The sequence below is a fragment of the Bubalus kerabau genome, chromosome 21 (assembly GCF_029407905.1).
Source record: "Bubalus kerabau isolate K-KA32 ecotype Philippines breed swamp buffalo chromosome 21, PCC_UOA_SB_1v2, whole genome shotgun sequence".
Taxonomy (NCBI): domain Eukaryota; kingdom Metazoa; phylum Chordata; class Mammalia; order Artiodactyla; family Bovidae; genus Bubalus; species Bubalus kerabau.
Genome location: NC_073644.1, coordinates 43067941 through 43095642, shown reverse-complemented (window position 1 = coordinate 43095642; position 27702 = coordinate 43067941). Strand labels below are relative to the sequence as shown.

The window sequence follows — 27702 nt, the reverse complement described above, 5'->3', positions numbered from 1 at the left end:
TGCTCAGTCGTGTCCAAGTCTTTGTGACCCCATGGACCGTAGCCCACCAGGCTCCTCTGTCCATGGGATTTCCCAGGCAGGAATACTGGAGTGGGTTGCCATTTCCTTCTCCAGTTAAAACACTATAAAAGCAAGGGCTACGTTGGGGTTCAGTGGGGTAGAAAGGGATGGGAAGGCTTTAAGATCTTTGCAGGATCTGCCATGGCAGCACTTGAGGAATGACTGCCCAGCTTGCAAAATGCTTTCACTGTGGTAATGGGAAGGTTGGGGATGGGGTGGGTGGGGCATGGAGACAGCTGTCCAATGGAGACAAAGGGCCCCCAGTGTGGAGTACCGAGAAAGGCTGCAAAGTGGGCTGGGCCTTCTCATGGAGAACCCAGAAAGCTACCTCATGCCCGTCTCCAGCCAATCCCACCACAAAGCCCACCACTCTGATGTCTGTGGCCACATAAGGTAGGTGTGTGATTAACCTTGTACTATTCTACCAGTTCCGCAAAGTGGTTCTCCCATTTCACACGTCTACCAGCAATGTGAATGCCAGTTATTAACGGGGATATTCTGTGTTTACATAGTGCTATTACATTGTAGTTTAATTATCATTTTCCTAAGGGCTGATTGGAGAAGGCAATGGCACCCCACTACAGTACTCTTGCTTGGAAAATCCCATGGACGGAGGAGCCTGGTAGGCTGCAGTCCATGGGGTCACTAAGAGTCAGACATGACTGAATGACTTCACTTTCACTTTTCACTTTCATGCATTGGAGAAGGAAATAGCAACCCACTTGTGTTCTTGCCTGGAGAATCCCAGGGACGGGGAGCCTAGTGGGCTGCCGTCTATGGGGTCGCAGAGTCGGACACGACTGAAGCGACTTAGTAGTAGTAGTAAGGGCTGGTAGTGTTGAGTACCCTGCCGTGTATAGCAACCATTTCTATACTTTGGCAGAACGTTAGTTCAAGTCTTTTGGCCATTTAAAAACATAAGTAGTCTTTTATTTTTAATATTTAAGTATTTGCTGCGTCAGGTCTTAGTTGCAGCACATGGGGTCTTCCTTGTGTCATGCAGGGTCTTTCCTTGCAGTGCACACACTCTTCAGTTGTGGCGCTCTAGCTTAGTTGCTCTGTAGCATGTGGGATCTTAGTTCTCCAACCAGGGATCGAACCTGCGTCCCTTGCAATGTGGATTTCTAACCACTGGGGAAGTACCCGCCTCCCCCCCTTTTTTTTTTCTCTTGAGCTTTGGCAGAGTATGTAAAGAGTTCTTTACATAGCCTGGGTGTAACATGTGCATTTGACATACACACACACACAATCTTCTCTCAATATGCCTTTTCGTTAATGATTGTTGTCGTTCAGTCACTCAGTTGTGTCCAACTCTTTGCGACCCCATGGACTGCAGCACGCCAAGCTTCCCTTTTGTTCATTCTCTCCTTAGAGTTTGCTCAAACTCATGTTCATTGAGTTGATGATGCATTCCAACCATCTCATTCTGTCTCCCCCTTCTCCTCCTGCCCTCAATCTTTCCCCGCATCAGGGTCTTTTCTAATGAGTCGGCTCTTCGCATCAGGTGGCCAAAATAATGATATATTTGCTTAAAATCTTGTGGATCCAGATTGTCAATTATTTCCTTTTACAGCTAAGTGTTTGCTATCCCATTGTACTGTGATGTGCTGAGGGTTACGTGGGAGAAAAGCCTGTTCCCAGTTTGTCATCTGAGGACATGGAGCCAAGAACCGCAAAGCCCACTGCTGTGCCGTAATAAACACGTTGTACAAATGCAGAGCAACTGCTGAGAATGAACTGTTACGGCATTAAAGTTCATGAATAAGATGACAATGTGTAGAGTCCACATGTGATTATTAGTTGATAAAACTCAGATGAACCTTTGGAGATGGTCTCCCCTCCCCCAAGATCTGTCTGGCCTGTCAGGAAAGGTGTCATTTCCTGCTGGGAAGATGAGACAAGCAGATCTGGGGGCCCCCCAGCACCCCAGGAACTCCAGATTCTTTTCCATCTGCTCGTGTGCTCTGCTGTCAAAGCCCATTTGGCAGAGATCTTTGGAACTGAGCTAATGTACTTCGTCACTTGTTACAGCCAGCCAGATTCCAAATTGATCTAGTGGAAGAGATGGCAGCTGGGCTCAGGCAGGGTGAGAACCTTCCAGGATGGCCAGCAGAGAAAGCACACACTCCCCAGTCGAGAGCCATGGGAAGGGAGAGTCCTCGGAGCAACTAACCGGGGGCCTGGGATGACAGCTTCATCAACCATGGAGCAGGAAATGTGGATTTAATTTGCATCCCCCTAGTGGCACACGATGCTGAGCATTTTGAACACGTGGTTACTGGCGATTTGTAAATTTTCTTTCGTGAAGGATCTATTCAAGTCTTCCCCCATTTAAAGAAGTTAGGTTGCCTGCCTTTTTTTTTTTTAATGAGTTCTTAATATAGCCTGAATATCAGTCCTTTGTTAAATATATGCTTTACAATTATATTTTTCCCAACCTGATTTTTATATAATAATCTTGTACGCCATGACCTTGCTAAATCATCTTATTAGTTCTAATAGTTGAAGATACCTTAGGCTTTTGTATATAAATGATCATATTATTTGCAGATGGAGACTATTGCAGATGGAGACTATTTTATCTCTTCTAATCTTTATGCCTTTTTATTAGCTATTGTTCTTGCCTTTGGTATATGGTAAAATGTTGAGTGTAAAAAAAATCATGAATGAGTCAAATATTCTGTTCTGTATCTATTGAAACTATATATATTTTTTCAAAAGCACATATTAAAAGGCACTAACTCAAACAAGTTTAGTAAATAGCTTTGCACAAACATCCACCATTACCCCAGTGCCTAGAACATCACCATTTATGACAGATGGCAAAGACTGGGCTCAAAACACAAACCTTCTGACTGTAAGGCTCCTTTTCTTTCACCAGCGCACCATGGTGTCTTCGGACTAGTTGAACATAAGAAATCTCATGATAATGCTTTTGGTTTTTTCCTCTTTATTTTTATGAATAAAATGCAACATACATATTATACTTGGCAATGAAACTGACGGGATGAAAGAACATTAACTCTTGAGATGGGAGACAACATAAAAAATTGGCACCCTAGGGACAACATGACTTTTCAATCAAATCACATCATTTCCAAGAACAGCTGGAAAATACCTGAAAGAAAAGATGTCATTTTTAAATTAAGGGTGTGTGTGTGTGTACAACTGTTGAAAAATGTTTGAAACATTTTAATCCATGTCGTATTATTTTTTATTAAGTGACATGTTTATGAAAAAAAAAAACAAAACAAAACAGCTGAAAGTGCCAGACAGAAAATAGAAAACTACAGAGTCCCAGAATATATATTCCTTTCAGATGTGTAATACATTTATGAAAAACAGTTGAAATATGTTTGACAGAAAGAAGGGGCACTTTAATCTCACGTGACTTTCAGTCAAGGGCAGTGTGGGGAAAACAGCTGAAAATGCGTGAAATTTGATGAAGTGAATTCCTACATTTGAAAACCTGTGACTCCACAGGGTTAAACGCACAAGACGACAAGTAAAGGACAGACTCTCTCGGCCTCTACAACACACCTCACAATTACAGAGTATTTTTGGTTTTAAAGCTTTTGCTAAAAATATTTTATATCATTAAATGCATATTATTAAATGTACATTGAAAGCTAAGTGAAGTGACTTAAATAATAAGATCAGGGACCATTTGTAACAAAAATTGTTAACGTCCGTCATTTATCCCCCCAAGGAAAGACAAGTGAGGTAGTTTATACTGTATATACATTGTAAAGAGATTAATATTCCAGTTTGTTCAAAGATCTCCCCTTGAACTCACTGAACTCATTGTTCAGTGACCTGAAGACTCATATCATCAAGGGAGCTGTTTAGCAAAGGGATCTTCTTTTGTAGACTGGAGGCAAGAAGGAGCGCGTTCTAGTGTTTTTTTCTGAATAAGTCTTCCTAAAACGATAACTTTCTCTAGCGCTCTCCTAGATGTCCTTTTCCTAACTGCACACAAAGAGCGCATGGGACAAGGTGAGGGGGAAGCTACCAAGAACAGAATTTAGAAGCCCAGGGTCTGACTTGTCTTTTGTTTGCAGATACACTATTCATGTTTGCCTTTACACTATTCATTTTTATAGATGACTGTAACTATTGCAAAAACAACTCTTCATAAGGCAAGTATAGTTTTTTCAACACTTAGGTGACTGCCATTTTTGAGTTTTAGTTGTACGGGTTTGTTTATTCATTAAGAATAAACTCAAGTTTTAAAAAAAGTAATAAAATCAGTAAAAAGAACTTTTTTAACCTCACAAAAATTAGTTTATGTGTCTACTGGAAATTCTTCTCTGATCAGCTAACTGTATGACTAAGAATTCAAGTTACATCCAATATATTGGTATTGACATGGGCTTCCATATTATATAGTTATTTTAAAGTTGTCACACATCCTTGAAGGCAGTGATTAATTTAAGATTATTGACTGGGCTGAGCCTTTGACATCTAAACGATGTCACATCTTATCCACATCAAATGTGGATAAGAAATTCAGAAACTTAATTTTTTTTAACTGTCATTTTTTAGCCATTTATTTAAAACTAATGACTAATGGGGTAAATCTTAAAACTTTTAGAAGTCTTCCATCAGTGCTAATGTGTTTTCAGTCAAAAGAAATAAAAATTCCGAAATAAAAAATTGGCTAGGTTGGTGAATTTTCTAAGCACAACAGAATTTACTCTAAATGAGAGGAAATTCAGTTAGAGAAATCAGTCATTGTTTTAATATATACACAGAAGTGTAAGGCACCTAATTTGAAGAACTTCCTTGTATGTGGGCATCAGTTACAGCCATCTTAGGTCTTGGAACTTAGCAACTAATACACGGACTAAAATGCTTACTCCTGTTGTTTGAATTGCAAGAATGATAACTGCATTTTCTCAGACCCTCAAAGTTCATTATGCAAACTCACATGCTGTCAATTAGCCATACATTGAAAACTGATGAAATATAGGAATAAATATAAACCAACAGAATGCATGTTTTTCTTCCACTGGGTTTTCAAGCAAAGGAAATAAAAACTCTCAAATAAACAAAATGAATGGATATTAGCTTTCCACAAAAATGTAACACAGCTCCAATGGGCAGGAACGTTGAATATAAATCAAGGTTTCATAGATATCAAGGCATAATGAGCATGGAAAAGATTTCTTCTATAATACAGGCTTAAATTATCATCACATTATGTTCTGAGACTTGGTAAGTAGATAAAGGGCTTCCCAGGTGGCACTAGTGGTAAAGAACCCACCTACCAATGCAAGTAGATAAAATGTTTTCTGCATTTGTAAGCAACTTTGTCTATTGTTTGAACTGCAAGGGAGAGTCATTTGGATGTTAAATTTCATTAAAACTCACATAAGCTTGTCAAAATCTCAAGCTGTAGATCTAATCCAAAGCACACATGTGGGATAAGTGAGACCTCTATCCCTGTTTCTATATGCTGCAGTCCCCAGAGGAAAGGCAGGGCTCCCTGACCTCTCAGCACATGTCAGATCTGCTCTCAGAATCGTGGAGAACTGTGCTTTCTCACCAACTGCAGGCCTGGAAAAATGGCTCTGTGGGCTTCTGGGAGCGAGGCAGTTTTCAGGTCACCCAACATGCATCATGATTCTAAAGCCTGATGCTAATCCATGGGGCCTGGCCAAGTCTATGATGGATGAACACAAACAAAATCTGTTTTTATAGCATAGGAAGTCTGGATAGAATGGTATTTTTCAGCACTCTTGGATAAAGAGCAGTTGGATAAAGGCAGTTCTGCATTTGAACACTGGGGCTGCAGAAGTGATTATCTACAGTCATGAAACTTAAAAAATGATGTGTTTGGGGAGGAAAGACAATCTGGGCCTGGCACATGGAGAGCTATTCACTGAGCACCATCATCATGATGAGAAACAGAAGCTCCAGGACTGCTGACTGCACCGAAGGTTATGGAAGCACAAGAAAATCCTTTGTAAACCTGACCTTAACTATGTGTTCATAACAGAGTAAGCTTTAAAAGTATCCGTTTTCAATAGTCCATGATAGGGAGATGTTCACTTGCACCAGAAAGCAGTCACAACACGGTACAGCATACAGAACAGTACAGTGGGCTGTACACACAAGTTCCTCCTCCTCCAATTCAGGAGCAAGTCAGAGCGTAAATATTGTTATGTGTGACTTTGGAAGCAGATTCTCTTTGGAAAGGAGATCTAAATTACTGTTCAGAGAAGAAATTTTTGTTTTTTTTCTTGCATCCTAATTCAAAAAGGTCTCTCTCTCTCTATATATATAAAACATAGGTATAAAAAAGTCTCTTCTACCTCTTGTGTTTGGCAGCATTTGCTACGTCGAGAAGTGCCTCTTATCCCCAGGTATAAAGACCAAGCTCATTTCTGTTGTGAGTCAAAGTATCAGAAATGATGAGAGCTCCATATTTTATGCTGGCCTTTCTTCTGGAAGGAGCACACCCTCTTTCCTTCACTCTTACCAAGGAACCACCATGAGACGGCTTCAACTCAGATGGTCAACCAGCTCCTCATCCACGATTCATGCTGACAATTCCGGGAGACACCAGTTGGGCTGAGAAACACTGAGAGGGTCTAGGGAAAGACATGTCAGAAGCTTGTTTTTTCCCTACTGAATGTAGGACTCCTTGGCATGTAATATATGATAGCTGCCATCTTGGGGGGTGATTTCAAACACTCTGTTGGGGTTTAATCACCCATTCTGCCTGGGGATTCACATGATAAACATCCAATATATAAGCATCCGGATCCAAGCAGTGCTGTCCTAAAAGAAATGAAAATCGGAGAATGTTTTCAAAAGGCCACACTTCTATGCATGGGCATATTTTTGTGTATGGGTGTTGCAAGTCTCAAATAAGGCCAATATCATTCTCTCAGCTAAAAGCAGATTCAGTTTAAAGTTTCCAGGACAGCCAACCTACCTTCCTTCCCTCTTTCCTTTATTTCTTTCTGACTGTGAAGTACTCCAAATAAACCCCATGTGGGAAAAAACAGACTAACCCCAGGAAAATTGCTCCCCAGATCACCACACCAATTAGAAAAACATGGCAAGAACCTGTTTCAGGCATCAACTCATTTATATGATGATGATCACTGATGATCATCTATGTGATAATACATGTCCTCTAATTTTTTTTTTTTTTTTACAGATAGTAACTTGACCAGGACTAAAGATGAGCATGAAGTTTTATTTTAGGAGTGGTCGTTTCATTTCTCCTGTGGGCAGAAGATCTGGAATAACAACAGAAAGGGGAAAATGCATTTGAAAATTCTTATGTACAGTGTGTTTGAAATGTGAACTAAAGTCTCAAACAAAATACCAAGATTTCATTGCTTGCTTGACTCATTCCTTCAGTTCTCAAGTATTTCTCGAGCCATTATGGTGTTGAGCATTATTCTTAGGGCTGAGGCCACAGCAATGCATCAGACAGGTAAAAATATCTGCCCTCTTGCTTATGTTCTAAAAGTGGTAAAAGGCAACTAGCAAATAAGAAAGTAGATGGGAAGTAAGCCCGATGATGATTAGAACGTGAGAGAACGAGAAAGCCGGGAAGGAAGAAAGGATCCCGTCCAGGAAGCTCTCACTGAGAAGCTGATACGGCGGCAAACCTGCCAGGTGAGGGAGTGAGGAGAGGGCCATCCGAGGGAGGGCGCTCTGGGCCCGAGTCAGCAGAGGCGAAGGCCCAGGACAAGATGGCTGGTGACCGGATGTGAAGGTGGGTGTCGAGGTGGGTCTGGACGTAAACCTGAGAGAAGGCGGCACCCAGATGCCTCCAGAGCAGGCATCGAGCTCACCACGGAGACAAGTGCAGAGAGAATCGTCCCCCGCGCTCAGAGAGTGAGAGGATGAGGAGTAACAGGCAGAAGACGCTCAGAAGGAGCGGCCTGGGAAGTGGGGATGGAGGGCGGGGGAGCCAGGCGCCCGGGGTCCTGGACACCAGGGGAAGAGGGCGCTGTTTTCAAAGGAGGGAAGGATCAACTCGGGTGATTATGAAGACAGAAGGAAGCCCTGGATCTCACACCTGAGAGTCCTCTGCTGACCTGGACGAAAGAGCAATTCTGGTGAAATGCTGAGGTGTAAAGCCTGACTGGAGTGGCTTCAGGGGAGAAGGGGGAGGAGAGACTGGAGCACAGAGGACCGGAGGAGGAGAGACTGGAGCACAGACGACCGCAGGAGGAGAGACTGGAGCACAGACGACCGGTTCAAGGAGCTGTTGTCACAAGTGGAGCAGAGAAATGGGAGTCGACTGGAAGGGGTCCAGAGAGTTGTGTGGAGATGAGCGGAGTTCCGGAAATGTTTATACAGAGAGAAATGGTGGGGTTGGGAGGGGAGAGCTGACGACAGAGGGGACGATGACCACAGTCCTCATCAGCAGCAGGGACGCGCCAGCCGCAAACAGGAGCACGAGGATTTCATCCCAACCGTGAGGGGCAAGAGGGAGCTAAGGGCACACGCGCGGGGATGGAATTTTCTTTTTATTCCTTCCTGTCCCCTCAGGGGAAGAGGATGAACCTGGACTGAGAGCTGAACAGTGAAGTTCAACCAAAAGGATGTCAAGACTCTGAAAGTGCCACAGTTTCTCCTTTCATTTGCATGACTCTCCAGAGATGCTCTAACTTTGAGAGTCATCCTTAAAAGACTCAGAAATCTACTCCACATCAACTACAGTATTTACATGCAAAATTTGAGAATATTTTAGGAACACTTTTTAGGAAAATTACACTATTCTTAGGTGAGATTAAAAAAAAAACAGACACTTTGATTTTATATCTAAGAAACTTGTAAAATATGTTTTTATTAACACAATTGTTGTTCAGTGGCTCAGTTGTCTCTGACACTTTGCAACCCCGTGGACTGCAGCACGCCAGGCTTCCCTGTCCTTCACTATCTCCCAGAATTTGCCCAAACTCATGTCCATTGAGTCAATGATGCCATCCTACCATCTCTTATTAACACAATAATAGCATCCTGTTTCCTTTAGAGCATTACTTAGAGTAATCAGCAGATTACTCAGTTTCTCTGCTCCAGGAGATGGTGAAGGACAGGGAAGCCTGGCGTGCTGCAGTCTATGGGGTCACAAAGAGTGGGACCTGACTTAGTGACTGAACAACAACAGAGTAATCAGAGCCTGTAGGAGTAAAAATTATTGACAAATGCTTACCTATATTACCTCCAATTTCATATAACCTTTGGTTCTGGATCTTAATGCATTCCGATGAACCATGACTGAGAAAAGAACAAAGCGATATAATTTTAACCCTCTTCAGAGATTCTGAGGTAAACCTGTGGATTAAGTAACCATAGCAGCAAACAATTCATTCTGCTTTGAGTGGAATACACCCCACAAATCATGATGATGACTGAAGGGAGGATAAAAGCTTTTTTTGGTCTGTTTGACACAGCGAAGCATCTGAGGCAGACAGGAAGACGGATGCAGCCGGGCTCCACAGCCACACCAGCCTTTCCGTCCACGACTGTCACACTGTCAGCTCCACTCGAGAGGGGACACGGTTGCTGACACATCAAGGCTGGCCAAGGAGCAGCTGGGTGCTCCGCACTGCCTTGTCACAGGCCGCATCACTCTCAGTTCAAAAGCAGTCCAGCCTCACTTCTGCAGTTGTCAAAAATCGAATGGAGCTCTCTTCTTCGCCCATGCCACATTTCTAAGCTTGCCCAGTGCTTTGCAAACTAACGCTGACTTTGTTGTATGTCTCTGCCTGATAATGAAAGCAAGTCGGAGCAAATAATTGGCCAATTTTAATTTTCTACCCTGGACTAGGTTGCCAGGATAGAAGAGTCTGGAAAGGCTATTCTGAGCTCTGGTTCCTTGAACTGTCAGCCTGGTTACTTACAGACATGGTTACAGACTATCCTCTCTCTCCACTGTGAGGGAGAAGGATATGCACCCTCTTTGTTTAAGTAAACATTTTATTTCAGATAGTTGTAGATCTGTATGTAGATATAAGAAAATATACAGACACATCCTGTGTACTTCTTTCCAGGTTTCCCTGATAGTAAAATCTTGCAATATCTGAGTGTGATGTCACAACAGAAGGGCCCCATGGATTCAGTCAAGCTACAGTGTTTCCTGCTCCACATGGTCCCCCTAGTTCCTACTGATAGCCCCACACCCCGCCCTTGTCCTTATCCTCCATCATTTACCATGACTTAATGTTCTTTAGGGTGACTTAAGGCAGACATGGCTCAGACAGTAAAGAATCTGCCTGCAATGCAGGAGACCTGAGTTTGATCCCTGGGTCAGGAAGATCCCCTGGAGAAGGGAATGGCAACCCATTCCAGTATTCTTACCTGGAGAATTCCATGGACAGAGGAGCCTGCCAGGCTACAGTCCATGGGGTCACAAAGAGTTGGACACGACTGAGCAACTAACATCTTCACACTTTGAAGGCGGACATGCAAAAATATTTTGTCAACATCACTCTGATCCTAAGGTTCATTGATAGTAGGTTTTATGACGTTCACTCCACTACATAAACTGTACTTGTTACAGTCATGTAAAGCCCAGTGGAGCCTGGAATAACAATATTCCTGGAAATCTATCAAGATATATAAAAACTAACTTGCTAAAATTTTTATCCAAAAAAAAAGTAAAACTCCATGAGTAAATGAAGCCACCAAGACAGAAAATCTACCTATTTAAGAATCTCAATTGTAGAAGTTCCTTGGGAAAAAAAAGCTTTTGTTATTGATAATTCTACGGTATACTTCTTTCTCTACTTTTGATTCTTCAGTTACTGGTGAAGTCCTTAAAGTAACAGGTTCTAATTTTTCAAAAAGGTCAAATTTTCAAATAAAAGATTTGCTCATCAGATAAAAGCCCATCTGCCTTACAGAGACTCTTACGTCTACTCACCTGTTCTCACACTGAAATTTTGCCAGGATGTCTTTGACTTTGGTTTGACTGTTGAGTTGAATGGCCATGGACACCTTGGAGAGAAGGGGCGCGTGGACCCTTATGACGCCCTCTGGCACGTCGGACTGCCAAGGAGGAAAAAGGCAGCACGTTTTGTCAAACTCAGTGATTGCACTTAAGACACACAGAAATCAGTGGCATTCCAAATGAGGGAAACGTGGAAACATGACGGGGATTCAGCCAGAACAGAACACTGCTTCCTTTCTTACAGGAGATTCGCTAATAACTAAACTTAACCTGGGGTTTTACTTCTGTTACAGGCTTTGGTCTCACTATAATGCCTTAAAATCACGAGAGGGGACTTCCCTGGTGGTCCGGTGGCCAAGACTCTGTGCTCCCAATGCTGAGGGCCCACATTCGATCCTTGGTCAGGGAACTAGATCCCACTTGCTGCAACTAAAGATCCTGTGTGCTCCAACGAAGACTGAAGAACCTGTGTGCCACAGCTGAGACCCGGTGCAGCCAGATAAACAAATATTTTTTATAAGTCATGAGGGAAGTGAAACTGGGTTGTGACAGAAATCTAATGTTTCTATCCATGCATTTTCTTGAACAATGTCCTAAATAGGCCTATTTGAAGCAGGATTCTGTATTTCAATTTTTTTAAGAAAGTCAACCTTCTGAAAATTTAAGGATCTATTTGAAATGTGCCTTTCAAATATACCTGTGTCTTTAGTCAGCAGCAGTGAATGGTCATCCCAAATTGCATTCCAGATGGACACCGAACTCGACCCTCAAAGTGTGCTAGGAGCACTGCGAAGTGTGGGTGGCTGGGAGGGGTGTGCTGCTCTCGTGTGCTCTGATGGGCCCTGGGACCTCAGAGCTCCCGTCTGCATGAAACAGTCAAAGAATGGTGCTGTCTAATGGACAGTAAAGTCTGTTCTGTTCTAACTGGATGGAAACTTCCCATTGTTTCAAAATTTTGAGTGTTTTAAATATTAATTATCTATTTAGAGATGGACAGAAAGAAATAAATTTCTATCTGAGGATCTGGCTATACCTCAGGTAATTATTTTAAATAATCTGTGTGTTATCAAAGGATGGTATTGTTGATGTAGAAGGTTCATGTGAATTGACTCACTATATCCCCTAGAAGAAATATGGGTTGAATTGTGTAGAAGTCCTAAGCCCCAGGACCTCAGAATATGACCTTGTGGAAACAGGAGTACAATGTGCCCTTAATCCAAGGACCAGTGTACTCCAGTGACTGGCCACTGTACTCTGGTGACCGCTGTCCTTATAAGAGGAGAAGACACACACACGCACACACACTCACACGCACGCGGGGTGAATGCCATGTGAAGACGGAAGCAGAGACTGGATGATGCCTCATCCACAGCTAAGGAAGGCCCAGGACTGCCGGCATCGCCAAAAGCTAAGAATGCTGTCAGAATCACACACTTCTTTCACAGCCTTCAGAAGGAATCAACCAAACAACACCTTGGTTTCGGAGCTTCAGCCTCCAGAACTGTGGGAAAGTAAATTCTATCACGTCAGTCCACCCTGTTTGTGGCACTAGGCAGCGCTAGGAAACTATTTTTAAAGGATCAGTTCTTACAATACATTTCTACTATTACCAGCGAGAACCAGGAGAGCATGCAGGAATGGCCAATGCCAGGGGTCGGGAGCTGGGAGGGAGCAGGGAGCTAAGAGCACCCTCCTAAAACACTCTTTGGGGCATCTCACATCCCTCCTCTACCAGCGCCCCCCAGAAGCCTCTGAAGATGAATTCCACACTCCTGACATTATTGAGACTGTTAAAATGATCACAGGCTCCCTCTAACTTTGCAGAGTATTCGCTCTTGTGAACAGAACCCCTAGCCACAAATTCCAAGTCATCAGTTAGTTGAGTCCCTATACCATTCCTTCACATGCTACACTGAAAATGTCAAGTGTGCAGGGATATCATGACCAAAATTAGACACAGATAAGGTAGATACAGCCAAAGAATATTATGTAAGGAGTTAATAATTAGGGAGGAGAGGGAATAATTTGTTTCCTTACCATTCTTCTTGTAGAGGGTGATTTTTGCAGTACCTTTGATGTCTTGGGGCTTGTAACCTAAACACACACACACACACACACAAAACACATTTAATCTTTAGAATTGATACAGAGAAAACAAGCACGTACTGCTGCTAGAAGTGTAGACTGGTACAACCTTTATGGAAAACATTTTGGCAATATTTACCAATTATAAAATATATTCACTCTGACCCAACAATTCCACATCTATAACTTCATCCTACAAATAGTTTTCATTTGTGAGAAATGACATATGTCTAAGTTTATTCACTGATGCATAAACTTTAATAGCAAAAGGTTGGACACAATCTAACTATTCAACAATCTGGGAATATTTAAATAAGTTAGTGTGTCTTTGGAATATCATGCAAAAGAAGCAAAGAGGAAGGCTTTGTGGACTGACTTGGAATAACCACTATGATTCCATAAGTCATTAAAGATGATGCAGCACAGAGTTTCACCTACATTACCATTCGTGTGAAAAAGGTGAAGACCATGTCCTCACATTTGCTTGTATGTCACAGCTCCTCTCTACAAGTAAATATACCTGTGTGTTCCCGTGTACACACGCTGTCACTGGTTGTATTCCTTGTCCTCAGGAGGGGAGGTCAGAGCTGACCAACTTTTTTCTACAGTTTCTCCCCTTCCAATCTTTTGAATTTTATAAACTGTTAATGAACTATCAGTCTAAGTCAAGAAGTAAAAATACAATATAGTACAAGAGAACCAAAGAAAGACTATTTCTTCATCTTTAAGTGCTTGCTTCCATGGTATTTATAACCTTTTAAAATTCTACTTAGTTCTATTTATAATTAAAACACTAAAGCAACTGACATGCATAAAGCATCACACAGTTCTTTACACCCACATTATGTGAGTTGGTGCTGAAGACAACTTGGTGAAATAGGAAGGTATCATGACTTTTCCCCCCAAAGTGAAAATGTAAGAAAACTGAGGCTCAGAGATAGACTTAAATTTGCCTGGGCTCGCAAAGCCTGACCTGACCTCAGATTCAGCTCCACACACATCATACTAACACCATTAAAATTTTCCAGAATGAAAATGGCAAAGAATAAGAAATCTAGAAGTCTGTCCCTCCATAAAAGCAATGAACAAACTGGAAAAACCTGTCACTGTCATCTTCAGAACTCCAGAAACTAACCCCAAAGTGGCAGCCAGGGAAGTGCTTAAGTAAGAAAAACGACTGAGTCTTGATAAGAATGGTGAACTCAGTGGCATTTTAGCTTACACTTTCCCATCTCTGCTCCACAGCTCAGCGACAGCCTTGAAAATAACCGCCTACATTCCTGGTGTAGGTTCTGAAGGGCGTGGAAGGGACCTCATTCACAAGGAATTCTAGTTATTTGTTCCCTGGAAGACTGGCTGGCCTTTATCTTGTCTGACTTGGAACCTGACCAGTGCTAAAGCGGTGTGATGTTGAAAACATTTATAGGCAAATGTTGTAATCGCTGCTGCCTAATGCAGTGCCTAAGAGCAGGGGAAAATATAAACTAATTAAAAATCTTGGAAGGCAAGCCAAGGGAACTAGATGCTTTGGGGAGTAAGGTCTTTGAAAAGCCTCAACATATTCCTGAGAACCTAGAAGGTCATGTGCATGCTCAGGGCTGTGCACATATTCAGGAAAGACCTGAAAAGAACCTAAGTGCTCACCTCTGGCTGACCTTTAAGTACTGTCCAAACAGGAACTGAAGTTCAGGCCAAGTTGTAAGCCGCCTGGCTGAACGCTGAAGGTGTGTCAAGCACACAACACACAGAGCTCATCTGCAAAGACTGGGAGATATTTTTGGCTCCAGGTATCTAAGAAAATCTCTGTGCAAACACCAGCAAACCACTAGGCTAACAGAACAGAGATTTCAGCAGCCACACAAAACATAGAGACATAAGAAAATTAGTTCAGCGGCAAAGTCATTAACAAATATATAACAGCTATAACAAACAGCAACCCTGGGGAGGGGGAAGAATCTGAAGTTGACCTAGGAGACATCTGTAGGACAGTGACAGCAGAATCCATTCTTAAGCACATATACAACACTGTCCAGGATAGACAGTATGTTAGACCACAAAACAGGTCTCAGTCAAGTGTAAAATATCAAAATAATACAACACATGCTACATAGCCACCATGGAATAAAATTAGAAATCAATAACAAAAGGAAATTTAGAAAATTTATGCCTAAATAACCAATGGGTCAAAGGGAAATTAGAAAATACCTTGAAATGAACAATAATGAAACACAGTACACCAAAACTTACTGGATGGAGCAAAAAGTACCCAGAGGAAAATTTACAGAAGTAAATGCTTACTTTAAAAAAAGACCTCAAATTAGTAGCCTAACTTTCCATCTTATGAAACTAAAAAAAGCCAGCCAAACTCAAAACAAGCATAAAGAAGGAAAAAATAAAGATCTGAGTTTTAATAAGGGCTAGAGAAAAACAAAAAATAGAGAAAATCAATGAAACAAAAGCTGGCTCTTCAAAAAGACCAAAGAAATTGACAACCCTTTGGCTAGATTCACCAAGAAAAAAGAAAAGATTCAAATTATTAATCAAAAGTATGAGAAGGAACATTAATACAAACCCTAGAGAAATAAAAAAGATTATAATACTATTTATATGAACAATTAGTATTTCAACAAATTAGATAACCTAGATGATATCAAGTCCTAGAAACACACTGACTATCAATACTGACTCAAAAAGAAACAGAAAATCTTGAATGGAGCTATCACAAGAACTTGAGTTAGTAATAAAAAAAATTCTTACAGAGAAAAGTCCAGGACCAGGTGACTTCACTGGTGAATTTTACCTCATGTTTAAAGAAATAACACTAATCTTTCTCAAACTCTTTCAAAAAATAGAAGGAGGAACCACTTTCTAACTCATTCTGTAAGGCTGTTATTTCCCTTATACCAAATCCAGACAAAGACATAACAAGAACAAAGAACTAAAGGCCAATATCCCTTATAAAAGTTGGTGCAAAATCTTCATCAAAGTACTTACAACTGAACATAGGGTTGCCATATGACCCAAGAGATGCCCAAGAAAAATGCAAAACAAACAAACAAAGTGAAGTAGTGATACATGCCACAACAGGGTGAACCCTGAGCATTATGCTGAGTGACAGAAGTCATGTACACAATAGGCCACATATTGTATGATTCCAGTTACACGAAATGTCCAGCTAGGTAAATTCATAGAGATAGAAAGTAGATGAGAGTTTGTCAGGGATTGTGGGGAAGGGAGTAGTGAGGAGTGAATGCCTAACTGGTATGGGGTTTCTTTTGGGGATGGTAAAGATATTCTGAAGTTAGACAGTGGTGATGTTGTACAACACTGTGAATTATACTAGAAATAGATACTAAAAATTACACTTTTTGAAATAGTTAAAATGGCAAATTTTATGTGTGAATTTTTTCTCAATTAAAACAAAAAATTTTCCCCAACTTTAGTATGTTGGTTCTACTTGATCTGAAATCACTTTGCCTGTATATAGTGAGGAAATGCAGCCATCCATCCTGACTGTGATAGATCGATTAGCAATACCTCTACCTTACTGCCTCGGGATTCACTATTTCTTTCCTTGAATGAACTCTCCTCTCTTTGTTCCCTTTAGAATGCTATCCATCCTTCAAGATGCAGTTCAAATGCCACTTTCTCCACGAAGCCTCCACATTGGACACACTTCTTTCTCCTCTATGTGAGCCCCAGCCCGCTATCTGCACAACACGCCTGACATGGAATGCATATTCATGGTTCTTGTGTACACTTCTCTATCAGGTTATCTCTCTGCTGGATACACATTCCTTTAAGGACAAAGTGAGTTTCCTGTACCTCTGCATCCTCCTCAAGGCCAAATGCTATGCCTGACACTCGCGATCGTCCTCAGAGATCTTTAAAGCAGTAAAGATAATTCTTCTAAAGCCTGTTCCCATTATGCATCTCCATACAAGCAACTGTGCTAAGGCAAAAATTCTTTGAAGTGCAACAAATTTACACTAAATGACTTGAGGATTAGATATCCTTTCAGCATCCAATCACCATGGAAATCTCGGTCTCTAGCTATTAGATACACTGACAGCTGGACCACCCTTAAATCCAGTTCACAGGGATTAAAATGTTGACTCTCAGCATCTGTAAGAACCATTTGCCCTTAAGTACTTGAGAGAATATTAACGGAATTATCTTTATTAATATTAATGAATTATCTCTCATGATGATAGACGGAATTCAAAAACTTCAAGCAAAAAGCACCTAATTCAACGAAATGGAAACACCACAGCACTCTGTCGTGAATGCAATTTCCACAGTGTTTACAGTCACAAGAGTGACACTTTGTGAGAACATAACAATTCTGCTTCTAAATTACAAGCTACTTTGTGCATCACTTTGAGACAGAAGAGCCTGGCGGTCAGGATATTCGTGCATTTATTTATTGTCTCATTACCCCTCGTTCTATGGTCTTCCTCCTTAGCAGCTTTTTGACACTTGGGAGCGGCTTCTTTAACAACATGGTGGCTTCATTCATTCTTCTGACTTGAGAGATTAAGAAAGAAGGAACCTGGAGAAGAAACAGAGCCTGAATAGAAGGAAAACATGTGGATTGACCCTCCCTGGTAGAGTCTGTCTTCAGTTTTGTTTACTCCTTCTGGCCACTCAGTATCCAGGAACCAGGAACTGTGGTTCTGTCCTCATAAAGATTAGGAAAATCTACTAGGATTCCTGTTTCAAGGAAAATATGTTTGGGAGCGAGCAGCCCTGTGGAATGCAAAAGACACCACCAGGAACCCGGGATCATGTCTCCCATCTCCCCCTGTGACTGAGGGCACTGCTCGCTCACCAGCCTTTATGTTTCCTGGGTGGGTGCCGGTGGACATAAGAGGAACATCCAGGTCGTCACAGTGGTACTCACCGTCCACAACATCTCCTGGTACTTGAGCATCAGACGGATGATGTGGGCAGCAGTGTTTGCTAAGAGTAATTCTTCACAGTCAGAATGTTTGCTTCTACTGAAGAAAAGATTTGGTGCCATGACGGTAGAAATGTTCCATATACTCATGCGGTTTTTTGACTCATTGGCAATGACTTTATTGAAGAATGTCATGAGGGCCTAATAAGAAGCAGCACGGGGTCACACTAGTTGCAAATCATAAAAAGGCATCGCTGACTACTGTCGTTCATTTCTATACCCACTCACGAGGCCTCTAGAAAATGGTCAGGACTAAAGAATGGCTAAACATGTCACGTTTCTTCTTTAATTGTTTGAAAGTGTGGATGAGAAATGTGAAGAATTTACTCATTTCTCTGCTTCATAAAAGTAGCTTCATTTTTTATCGAATTTGTTATATTGGGATCACTATAAATAATAGTTTGCATTTTCTTATTTTCTTTTATCTTAAGCAAGTTTGACAGATATTAAAATTAAACAATAAACAAGGGAGAAAAAACACTACAGCTCAAATAAACATGAAATGCAGTTTTGTTGTGAAGGAGGAAAAGTAACTCACTCTTAATTTAAGGCAATATTGTTAAAAATATTTTCTGTTTCCTTGGGAAAGAAAAACACATTTTAAAAAACTGAGCTTTAAAATAAATAAGTTATGAAGTAAATAAGTTATGGGGATATAGCACATAGCATGATGACAATAGTCAATAATATTGTATTGCATATTTGAAAATTACTAAGAGAGTAAATCTTAATAGTTCTCTCAAGAAAAAAAGATTTTCTGTATTGGTAGTGGAGGGTAACAAGACTTACTATGGTGATTGCTCTGCAGTGCATACTAATATCAAAACATCATGCTGTATATTTGAAATCAATGTTATATGTCAAAAGTGAAAGTCACTCAGTCATGTCCAACTCTATGCAAACCCATGGACTGTATAGGGGTCCAGACTGTATAGATTCTCCAGGCCAGAACACCGGAGTGGGTAGCCATTCCTTTCTCCAAAGGATCTTCCCAACCCAAGGATGGAACTCATGTCTCCCTCGTGGCAGGCGGATTCTTTACCATCTGAGCCACCAGGGAAGTCCCAGAATACTGGAGTGAGGAGCCAATCCCTTCTCCAGAGGATTGTATGCCAATAACTCAATAAAAAATTTAAAAACAAAGAGATTAAAAAATAAAACAATTTAAAGAATAGCAACAACAAAATGAGTATCTAATTTCTCAGTTCACAAATATGTCAGTTGAAAAGCAGAAAACTTTTATTTTGGGGGTGTCATTTTTCTGCTGCTTTTTCAATTTTGGAGTCTTTAGCAGACCAAAGGGAAAGGCTTATATGCAGTTGCTCTCCCTATTGGAAAAAAAAAGCAAGCTTGATAAAAGTTTGGCTGGGCCACCAACATATAACAGCCTATCAGAACTTTCTGAAATTCACCAAGAGGGCTGAAATCCTAAAAGGAGATGCTCTTCGGTTTTCCATGTTTGATTTCTGTACAGTATATGTAACATACGCACATACTAGTGATCACAGCTACTGTTTATTTGTGGGTTAACTGAGAGCCAGGTATTAGTTTTAGTACTTTACATACATCCACTCATTTCATCATCACCCCAAACCCTAAGAGGTAGGTACTATTATTTAATATTGTTTTACAGTTACAGAAAGTAAGGTAGGGAGCGACTGAGTAGCTTTGTCCAATGTTACGTAAGTAAATGGCAGAGCCAGGACTTGCCCAAAGAAGCCTAACTCCTCAGCCAGAGCTCTTGATTTGCACAACGCACTAGCTTCGTCTTCATTCCAGTCACAATTTACAGTGGAAGAGAGAGAGTGAAGAGGACGTTCTATTAGAAATGGGCTGAATTCTTTAGTCATTGCTACATCCTTGGTGATACGAAAGAGGAGATGACATTTTGACCCAGATATCTGATACCAAATTAATTTTTTTGGAAAGAAAAAAATTGTTCAGATAAAGGAAAGAAAACAAAGCTACTAAATTTCTAGCTTTTGGAAAATTACCAAATTGTACTAGAAACAGACATTTGCATGCCTCCGCCTATTCCTCGTCTTGGCTGGAGGATGTAATACAATTGGCAGATGGTTTCACTGGAGGAGAAAAGGTCCTCACCAAGCTGAAACGTCTGACAGGAGGCAGCACGAAGATCAGCTTTGTTTTCAGCATCGTGTTTACTGGCCCCCAAATGACGGGCTCTTTCCAATTCATCCTCACCTCAGTTCACTTAAAAGAACCTGGCACCTGCTGTACTTATAACTGATTTCCTACTGTATGCAAAATCAGGATCAAAACAGCAACAGAAACCCTGATCTTTGCAAACATAAAGAAATGAATCTGAAAGAAAAGGAAGAATTTTGGATGGAGACCTATGGAATATAATTCTATGAAATGTTCTAATGTTCTAATAAAGGAGAAAGAACTTTTCTCAGCTTAATTTTCTTAATCTGGAAAAGGTCAAGGTCCAATCAGGAGATCTCTAAAAACCTGATTCTATCATTCTTTAAGTTGAATTATGGTAAGACATGAACATTCTAGAAACTTCATTTAAATCAGGGTTTCATTTACTTCTGATGTTATTCCATTTAAGCCTTCCATCTTGGCTTCTTCCTACTCTTAACCCTAGCCCAGTGCCTGGCACATCATAGACACTCAGTTTCTCTTAACAGATTGAATGAATGAATGAAACAGAAATGTTCAAAGATTCTGGGACGCTTCTTTCCTGGCTTCTTCCAGAGAACAGGAGTGGGGTCAGGAAAGGCAAAAGGCTTGCTGCAGGCTCGACTGGTTGATAAAAGTTTGGGTGGGCCACCAGTGTATAAATGCCTATCAGAACTTTCTGAAATTCACCAAGAAGGTTGAACTCCTAAAAGGGGATGCTCTTTGGTTTTCCAAGTTTGAATTGTGTACGGTATATGTGACATACACACAGTTTTCATTTTTCCACCTGGGCCGTGTCTTCTGACCAGTAAGAGTTGACGGCAGACCGTGAGGTTGATACAACCTACCTGGGCTGTGTCCCTGTTAGCATCAGGCAGCGCCATGACCATGAGGTGTAAGGCTTGAAACTGTACTCGGATGTGAGGCCCTCCTGACAAGAAAACAGAAATACCCATGTGTTGAATTACGCTAACGCATCCTGACAGCGTCTCTTGCTAACTAACACCGAGGGGCACAGGAGGGCCCTGACAGCTTTCAGTGCTAAAGACTTGGGTTTTGTGACCAAGAACGTGAGTCTGTTCCCTTGGACAGGAGACGGACTCTATCAACTCCTTTTTAGCATCCCAGAACGCCAGTGCTGGGGCAGGTGGCCAATGAGACCCTCAAAATAATTTTGGATCCGTGTGACACTTCCCTTTTCAAAGCACTTGCACAGACCTTGCTTTTACTTTGAGGCTATAAACAGTTGGCCTAAGGCTCGATTCAAGACAACTTATTTCCACATAATGAGGCAGCCAGGCACAATTATTAGGAACACAAATTCTAGAATCAGATTCAAACTCTGCATCGACTACTAAGTCCCTAAGTGACCTTGGGCAAGCTATTCAACCCCTATGCTTCTAGCTTATCACCTGTAGAATGGGGACTATCATCATTCCTACCTCACTGGGCCCTTACCAAGGTTAAACAAGTTAATGTGTAGAATGTTTACATCAGTGCCTGCACAGTTACCTCTGTACGTGTCATTATGATCAGCGACACTGACTTCAGATCTTAAAGGGATGTGGATGGAAAGCGAAGTGAAAGTCGCTCAGTCGTGCCCTACTCTTTGCGACCCCATGGACTATACAGGCCAGAATACTGGAGTTGGCAGCCTTTCCCTTCTTCAGGGGATCTTCCCAACCCAGGGATCGAACCCAGGTCTCCCGCATTGCGGGCAAGTTCTTTACCAGCTGAGCCACAAGGGAAGGTGACCACAGCTGGATCACTGGAGATTCTTGACTATTTTATTCCTCGGCAGTGACAGAAGGTGTCGCCAGAGGGTTGGCATCCTACTCCTGTGTGCTCTCAATACTGGCTCTTTCCCTGTTTTGGGGAAAGGATTTTAGGAAAATCCATCCAACAACGGAATAATCCACAACCCGCTGTGCTGAAAATGGAGGGTAAGCTGGAGCATCCGGCTTTGCCCGGTTCTCTCTGTTTTCTCCCCAAAGTGGTCTCTTGGTTGGGAGGCCCTGGAGGGAAGCATGCAGTTCTGTAATCCCTGGGGAGCTCTCAAGTTGCAGGAAAATCTATCAATTTACGGCTCAGTGGATAAAGGCAGTCAGCTGCCTACAGTTACTTGGCTTTACAGTAGTGGAAACACTCTTGTGACAAGTTCCTAGGTCACAGGAGGTCATGGGCACCCGAGTTAAGAGTGGATGACTGATGTGAGTAACCACGAAATGAAGGAACAGTTGGCAGGAGTATTTATAGGCTCATGTCATATTGCCCAGCAAATCCTCATGTGGATTTTTAAAAATTTATGTCAGATTTGTAAACAAAAATGACACAGGTCCAGGTTGCTTTTAAAAATGGCTAATGCATGCTGATGTGAGTTTGTCTGAATCACAGGCACCATCGGGAGCATGTCTCAGCATAAATGTTTGGGGACAGAGAAGACATGATTTTAATGCGTATCTTCCAGGCTATAGGCTGTCTATAATTTTCTAATGCAACCCAGAAAACCTCTGGAGGAAAACAATAGATGCAGATGCAGGCTCTGTATTTCCATCAATTCCAGATAAATTACGAAATCCCCTTTAAGATTAAAAATCTAAACTGGCAAATAATCCATTTTCATTTCCATTAGGAAACCTGGCCCTGCACAGTTTTGTGGTTAATCGCTTTACAGTTAATTCATTTATGGCATCCTAGTTGAGTCTTTTCTCCCCCGCCCTGCCCTGAGGTCATTATTTTCCCAGAAAGTTATTAAAGTTTTCAGGAAAGTATCTAAGGTTTGATTGATCAACTATTAGTCTTCTAATTTTATGGGAAATTTTTGGACCAAGTTTGAAAAGAGAAAATACAAAGTGGAAAACACTATATTTTAGAGTAAAACTAGGGGTGGCTTAAACACACAGATGTCCACTGTTCTTCCCTTCAGAAATCTCATTAAAACTAGAGCTTACCCCAGGTGGGAAAAAGGCCATTTTCCCTGCTGGTCACAGCCCATAACTCTGGGTTCCCTGCAGGGTTGGCTGGTATCAAATTAATCACTGCAATCTAGTATTTTCCACTTTCAAAGTCACAAAGAGAAACCTGGACCCTCCTGTGAACCTTCTCAGGATCTTTTCCAGATTCTCTCCCTTCCCTGAAGCACACTGGCTTCAACATCTGAATAGAGGTATGAAGAAGAACTAAATATGATTTCCTTCTTAAACACAATTCTCTGAACAGGTCTTATATGGGAGACTGATTCCTCCTTGCATAATTTCCTGAGACCAAAAGAAAAAAAAAAACAAAACTAGAACAAAAAATCCCTCAGTGGCACCCTTTGTTTTGATGAACTGTTCAGTATATAAGCTGCAGATAAAGGTGAAGCTAAGACTTCGGCAGCCCATCTTCCAGGACAGCAAACTTTACAGAAGCTCGGGTGTTTCTGACTTACAAACAAAGAGGTTCTGCTTCTGCCATGGCTGAGTAAGCTCCTTGCCAATCAACTCTCCTTAAGATAACCATAAACTCTGGGCAAAGTACAAAAAGCAGCCACACAAGGCAGTGGAGAATGAACAAAAGCAGGCAGATTCAGGACAGGACCGGACACTCAGAATTAGGGAACAGTGGAGGGAGAGTGTCTCATCGCCTGGCTTTTAGTCTGAAGTCAGGCCATAGAGAGCACGGCATAAGGTGGCTAAAATTCCAAAAGAAAGCCCCAGTCTTTCTGGCCTGAACAATGAGAGGGCGGGGTTCAGGATGACCACACTGGGGAGTTATGGGGAATCCCAGAAAGGTCAAAAGGTAGAAGGCCCCGGTTCTGGTTTAAAATCCACCCAAATCTTGGCTCACCCCATTAAATCATGCATATGTGGAGTAGCACAGGTAAAGATTAATAAACTGTCTGCTTAAATACAAACAAAAAGCAAAACCAACCAAAAAATCCCATTCTCTGGAGAAATATTACAGAGTACAGGGTCTCCAAAAAAAAAAGCCACCATGTTACAGATACAGTTTAAAGTTACTTGATATAAACAATGGCCCATTTTCAAGAGAAGAGATAAATCAACAGAGACCAACCCTCAGATGCTGCTAAGTCATGTCAGTTGTGTCCGATTCTGTGTGACCCCATAGACGGCAGTCCACCAGACTCCCCAGTCCCTGGGATTCTCCAGGCAAGAACACTGGAGTGGGTTGCCATTTATGACCCAGATATTAAAACTAGTTATGAAGTAGCTATCATACTGACAGAACTAGTAAAGTAGTTATCATATTGATAACTATGCTCAAGGATGTGAAGGAAAATATACTTACAGTGAATGAAAGGACAGGCAAGGTCAGTAAATAGAAAATAGGTATAAAGTAGCCACTGGAAATTCTACAACTGGGAATATATTGGGTTGGCCAAAAACTTTGTTCAGATTTTCTATAAGATGTTATGGAAAAAACCTGAACTAACTTTTTGGCCAAGTCAATACAATATCTGAAATTAAAAAAAAAAAAAAAAGAAAGAATAAGAGAAATAGTTCTCTCTGTCATAAAACAAAAATGCTACATCTTACAAAGAACAGAGACACTGGTTACAGCATGTCAATTAAAGCTTAGAAAAGTCTCTAATCATAATCTCTTCTCTGAAGACATAAAGGATTGTTTTATGAATCTGGTTTAGTTAAACATTTTAAAGATTGAGAACCAACTAATTTTCAGGACAAGTTTTGTCAAAAAACTTCGGATGTTGTTATTATTTTCTTTCATTGTGGTTTTAAGGATTTGATGGTTCTGGCCAACCTGCTAAAGGTTGTAAACTGGCAGATACCGATAATACTTGTTATGTTCATGTAGTGTTTTAAAATGTCAATTTTTGGCTCACATTCTCAAATTACTAATAAGACTTTCATCATTAAAGCCTGGATTTTGGCTTTCACTCCTGCGTGATAACCTCTTCGAGAACTGAGCAGTGGCCAACCCCTTTACATGGATATATCTTCTCAATTGGGCCATGGTCTCTTTCTGTTCATACAGAATCACCATTTACTTAGCAAGCTTATACATATGTAGGCTGTGAACCCTGAATTCCTCAGGTTAGTAGTCAAAGCCCACACTATGTAACACCTTTCCACTTTTCTAAATTTCTCTCGTCACACCTTCTTGAATACTCAACCCTTAGGAGGAAATTACTTTCTTACTGCCAAATACAAGACATGCTGACCAGTTTCTATGCTTTTTTTAATCCAAGTACCTTAGCTAAGGGCTTCCCAGGTGGTGCTAATGGTAAAGAACCCACTTGCCAATGCAGGAGACCTAAGAGACACAGGTTCAGATCCCTGGGTCAGAAAGATTCTCTAGCGGAGGGCACGGCAACCCATTCTAGTATTTTTGCCTGGGAAATTCCATGGACAGAGGAGCCTGTTGGGCTACAGTCCATGGGGTTGCAATGGGGTTGCAAAGAGTTGGACATAACTGAAGCAACTCAGCATGCACGCACGCATGGATCTCAGCTAAGGCCTCATCTATGTGACTTCATAAGCTTCAGAAACACTATGCAATATAGTAATTTTCAGAGACAAAACTCTTTCTTGTTTCATGCTACATCATCGGATCTAGGACACTGGACTTAAAGAAGGGAGAGATCTTCTATTTTTGAAGGACTATTATATACCAGTCACTGTCTTAGATGTCTTCATTCAATATTCACAGCAACTTTGACAAGTAGTTATTATCTGTAATCTACAGGGACAGCCATAAAGCTCAGAAAGGCTGACTGCATGGTTAACAGATGTTTGAGCAGGAATTCATATCTCAAGACCTTGGTCCTTCTACATCCCTCTCTGCCTTTTAATGATTATGAAAAGTCACTCAGTCATATCCAACTCTTTGCAATCCCGTGGACTGTAGCCCACCAGTCTCCTCTGTCCATGAAATTCTCCAGGCAAGAATACTGGAGAGGGTGGCCATTCCCTTCTTCAGGGGATCTTCCTGACCCAGGGATCGAACCAGGGTTTCCTGCACTGCAGGCAGATTCTTTATCATCTGAGCCACCATTATAAAACCCTCTAAATCCTAATGACCAGACTTTAAATATATACATGCAAAGAGATGACAGTTTACCATCAAACTTAATACTTGGCCAAGCATTACCAGGAAACAGCAAATGTATACACTTATGATCACATCTGATTATGCATCTTTATTCTGCTCTGTGCCACTTCATTGACCTTGTATTTTATCCATTCGTATGTAACTTCTTCCACCTACTTTCCATTAGAGTGATGAAGGCAGGTATATATTCCACGGGAAAGAGAGAGGTGGGCAGTTCTCTGAAAAAGGCTTTCAGCATTACTGCAGCTTCTCTATGGCACATTTTCTCCCATTTAAACTTGTCAGCATTAAACTTGGCATCCAGTTCTTCACGGTATTGCTGAAAATCAAGGAAAACAGTGAGTTTACAACCTGATCCCCCTCTCTTCCCCTTTAAAAACTGTCATTACACAAACTATTTTTGTAATTAGATTGAAATGCCAGTATCTACTAAGCTCCTCTTTTTCAACATGATTGAAGAACTGAAATAGCTCTTTCTGAATGTATTTTTTTAAAAAAACATTCTCTAAAATCCTTTTAGAATAATGCTAATCTTAAAGTAATTTGCCATCTGTACAAATACAAAAGTTCTTTACTCAGACCACAGCTTCATTTATATCGTTTTGGCAGAATACTGACTATCCCCACATGACAAATGTACTGCTGGATTTTGACAAAGCCTCTATTTCTTTTTTTTCCCCCAATGATTCCTTCCTTCTGCCACCTCATCTTGTACTAATATTTCTAAATTCAATGAAGGATGTATGCCTCTTGGCTGGTTTACATACAGAATGAAAACTAACCCAACAAAGGAACTCTGACCTCACTGCAACATGCATACCCATGACATCTTCCTGGAGCAAATACAGAAGTTTCATGCCAAGATGGACACATGTCTTCCACATGCCTGCATGCTTGCCCGGTCCTTTGTAAGGTTTGGAACACTGTGTTAATACTTTTTAAAAAAATCACTAAATGTCCTTAAGTTGATTTGGGTTATCCATTTTAGATTATTAACTCATTTGATGGCCAGTACCCCCCGGGCATTCTATTGCTCCCTGAACTACAGGGTTTACCAATAACACCAGGCAGTTATAGTCAGTTCCCCAACTGACAATAACTGCTTCAAAAAGGATACTTTAAAAAAAGAAAACTGTGAAAAATCCTTAAGGCCTTTGCTTTATTCTCAAGAGAAACCTAAGTCCTCCAGCCTTGAATGTGCAAGAGAAGGAGAGGACGACAAGATGAGATTTATCTTCTCTGGTGGCCAGGTGGAAAAGTGATCTGGCGGTGGGGGGGCAGGGGTGGGCAGGTGAGGGGCTCGGCGCTGGTGGGCATAAGGCTGGGGAAACGGAAAGCAGCCACTGGCATTTCTGGTGACGGATAATCGGCAACTAACCTGGGTGACCAGTTGCAGGACAGGAAGAAGAGGCGGCATTTAAGCAACACCCAGGAGGGAAAATTCTCAAGG

The 27702-nt window shown here is 41.3% G+C and overlaps 1 protein-coding gene across 7 annotated transcripts in view; it reads right to left on the bottom strand.

Moving 5' to 3' along the window:
• Nucleotides 1-2993: 2993 nt before the first annotated feature.
• ARHGAP28 (Rho GTPase activating protein 28) overlaps nucleotides 2994-27702 on the bottom strand; it is a 141340-nt gene continuing 116631 nt past the window's right edge. For 6 of the 7 annotated variants that reach the window (XM_055559002.1, XM_055559003.1, XM_055559006.1 and 3 more), the window contains 8 exons: nucleotides 26409-26571; nucleotides 21026-21108; nucleotides 17973-18170; nucleotides 17508-17621; nucleotides 13022-13078; nucleotides 10958-11082; nucleotides 9245-9309; nucleotides 2994-6846 (listed from right to left, as the gene is read on the bottom strand). In XM_055559002.1, coding sequence (XP_055414977.1) covers nucleotides 6752-6846; nucleotides 9245-9309; nucleotides 10958-11082; nucleotides 13022-13078; nucleotides 17508-17621; nucleotides 17973-18170; nucleotides 21026-21108; nucleotides 26409-26571 — 900 coding nt within the window. In that variant the 3' untranslated portion in view covers nucleotides 2994-6751. Of the gene's footprint in view, nucleotides 6847-7144; nucleotides 7314-9244; nucleotides 9310-10957; nucleotides 11083-13021; nucleotides 13079-17507; nucleotides 17622-17972; nucleotides 18171-21025; nucleotides 21109-26408; nucleotides 26572-27702 lie in introns of those variants that run through there. The other variant, XM_055559004.1, reaches the window with a different exon arrangement.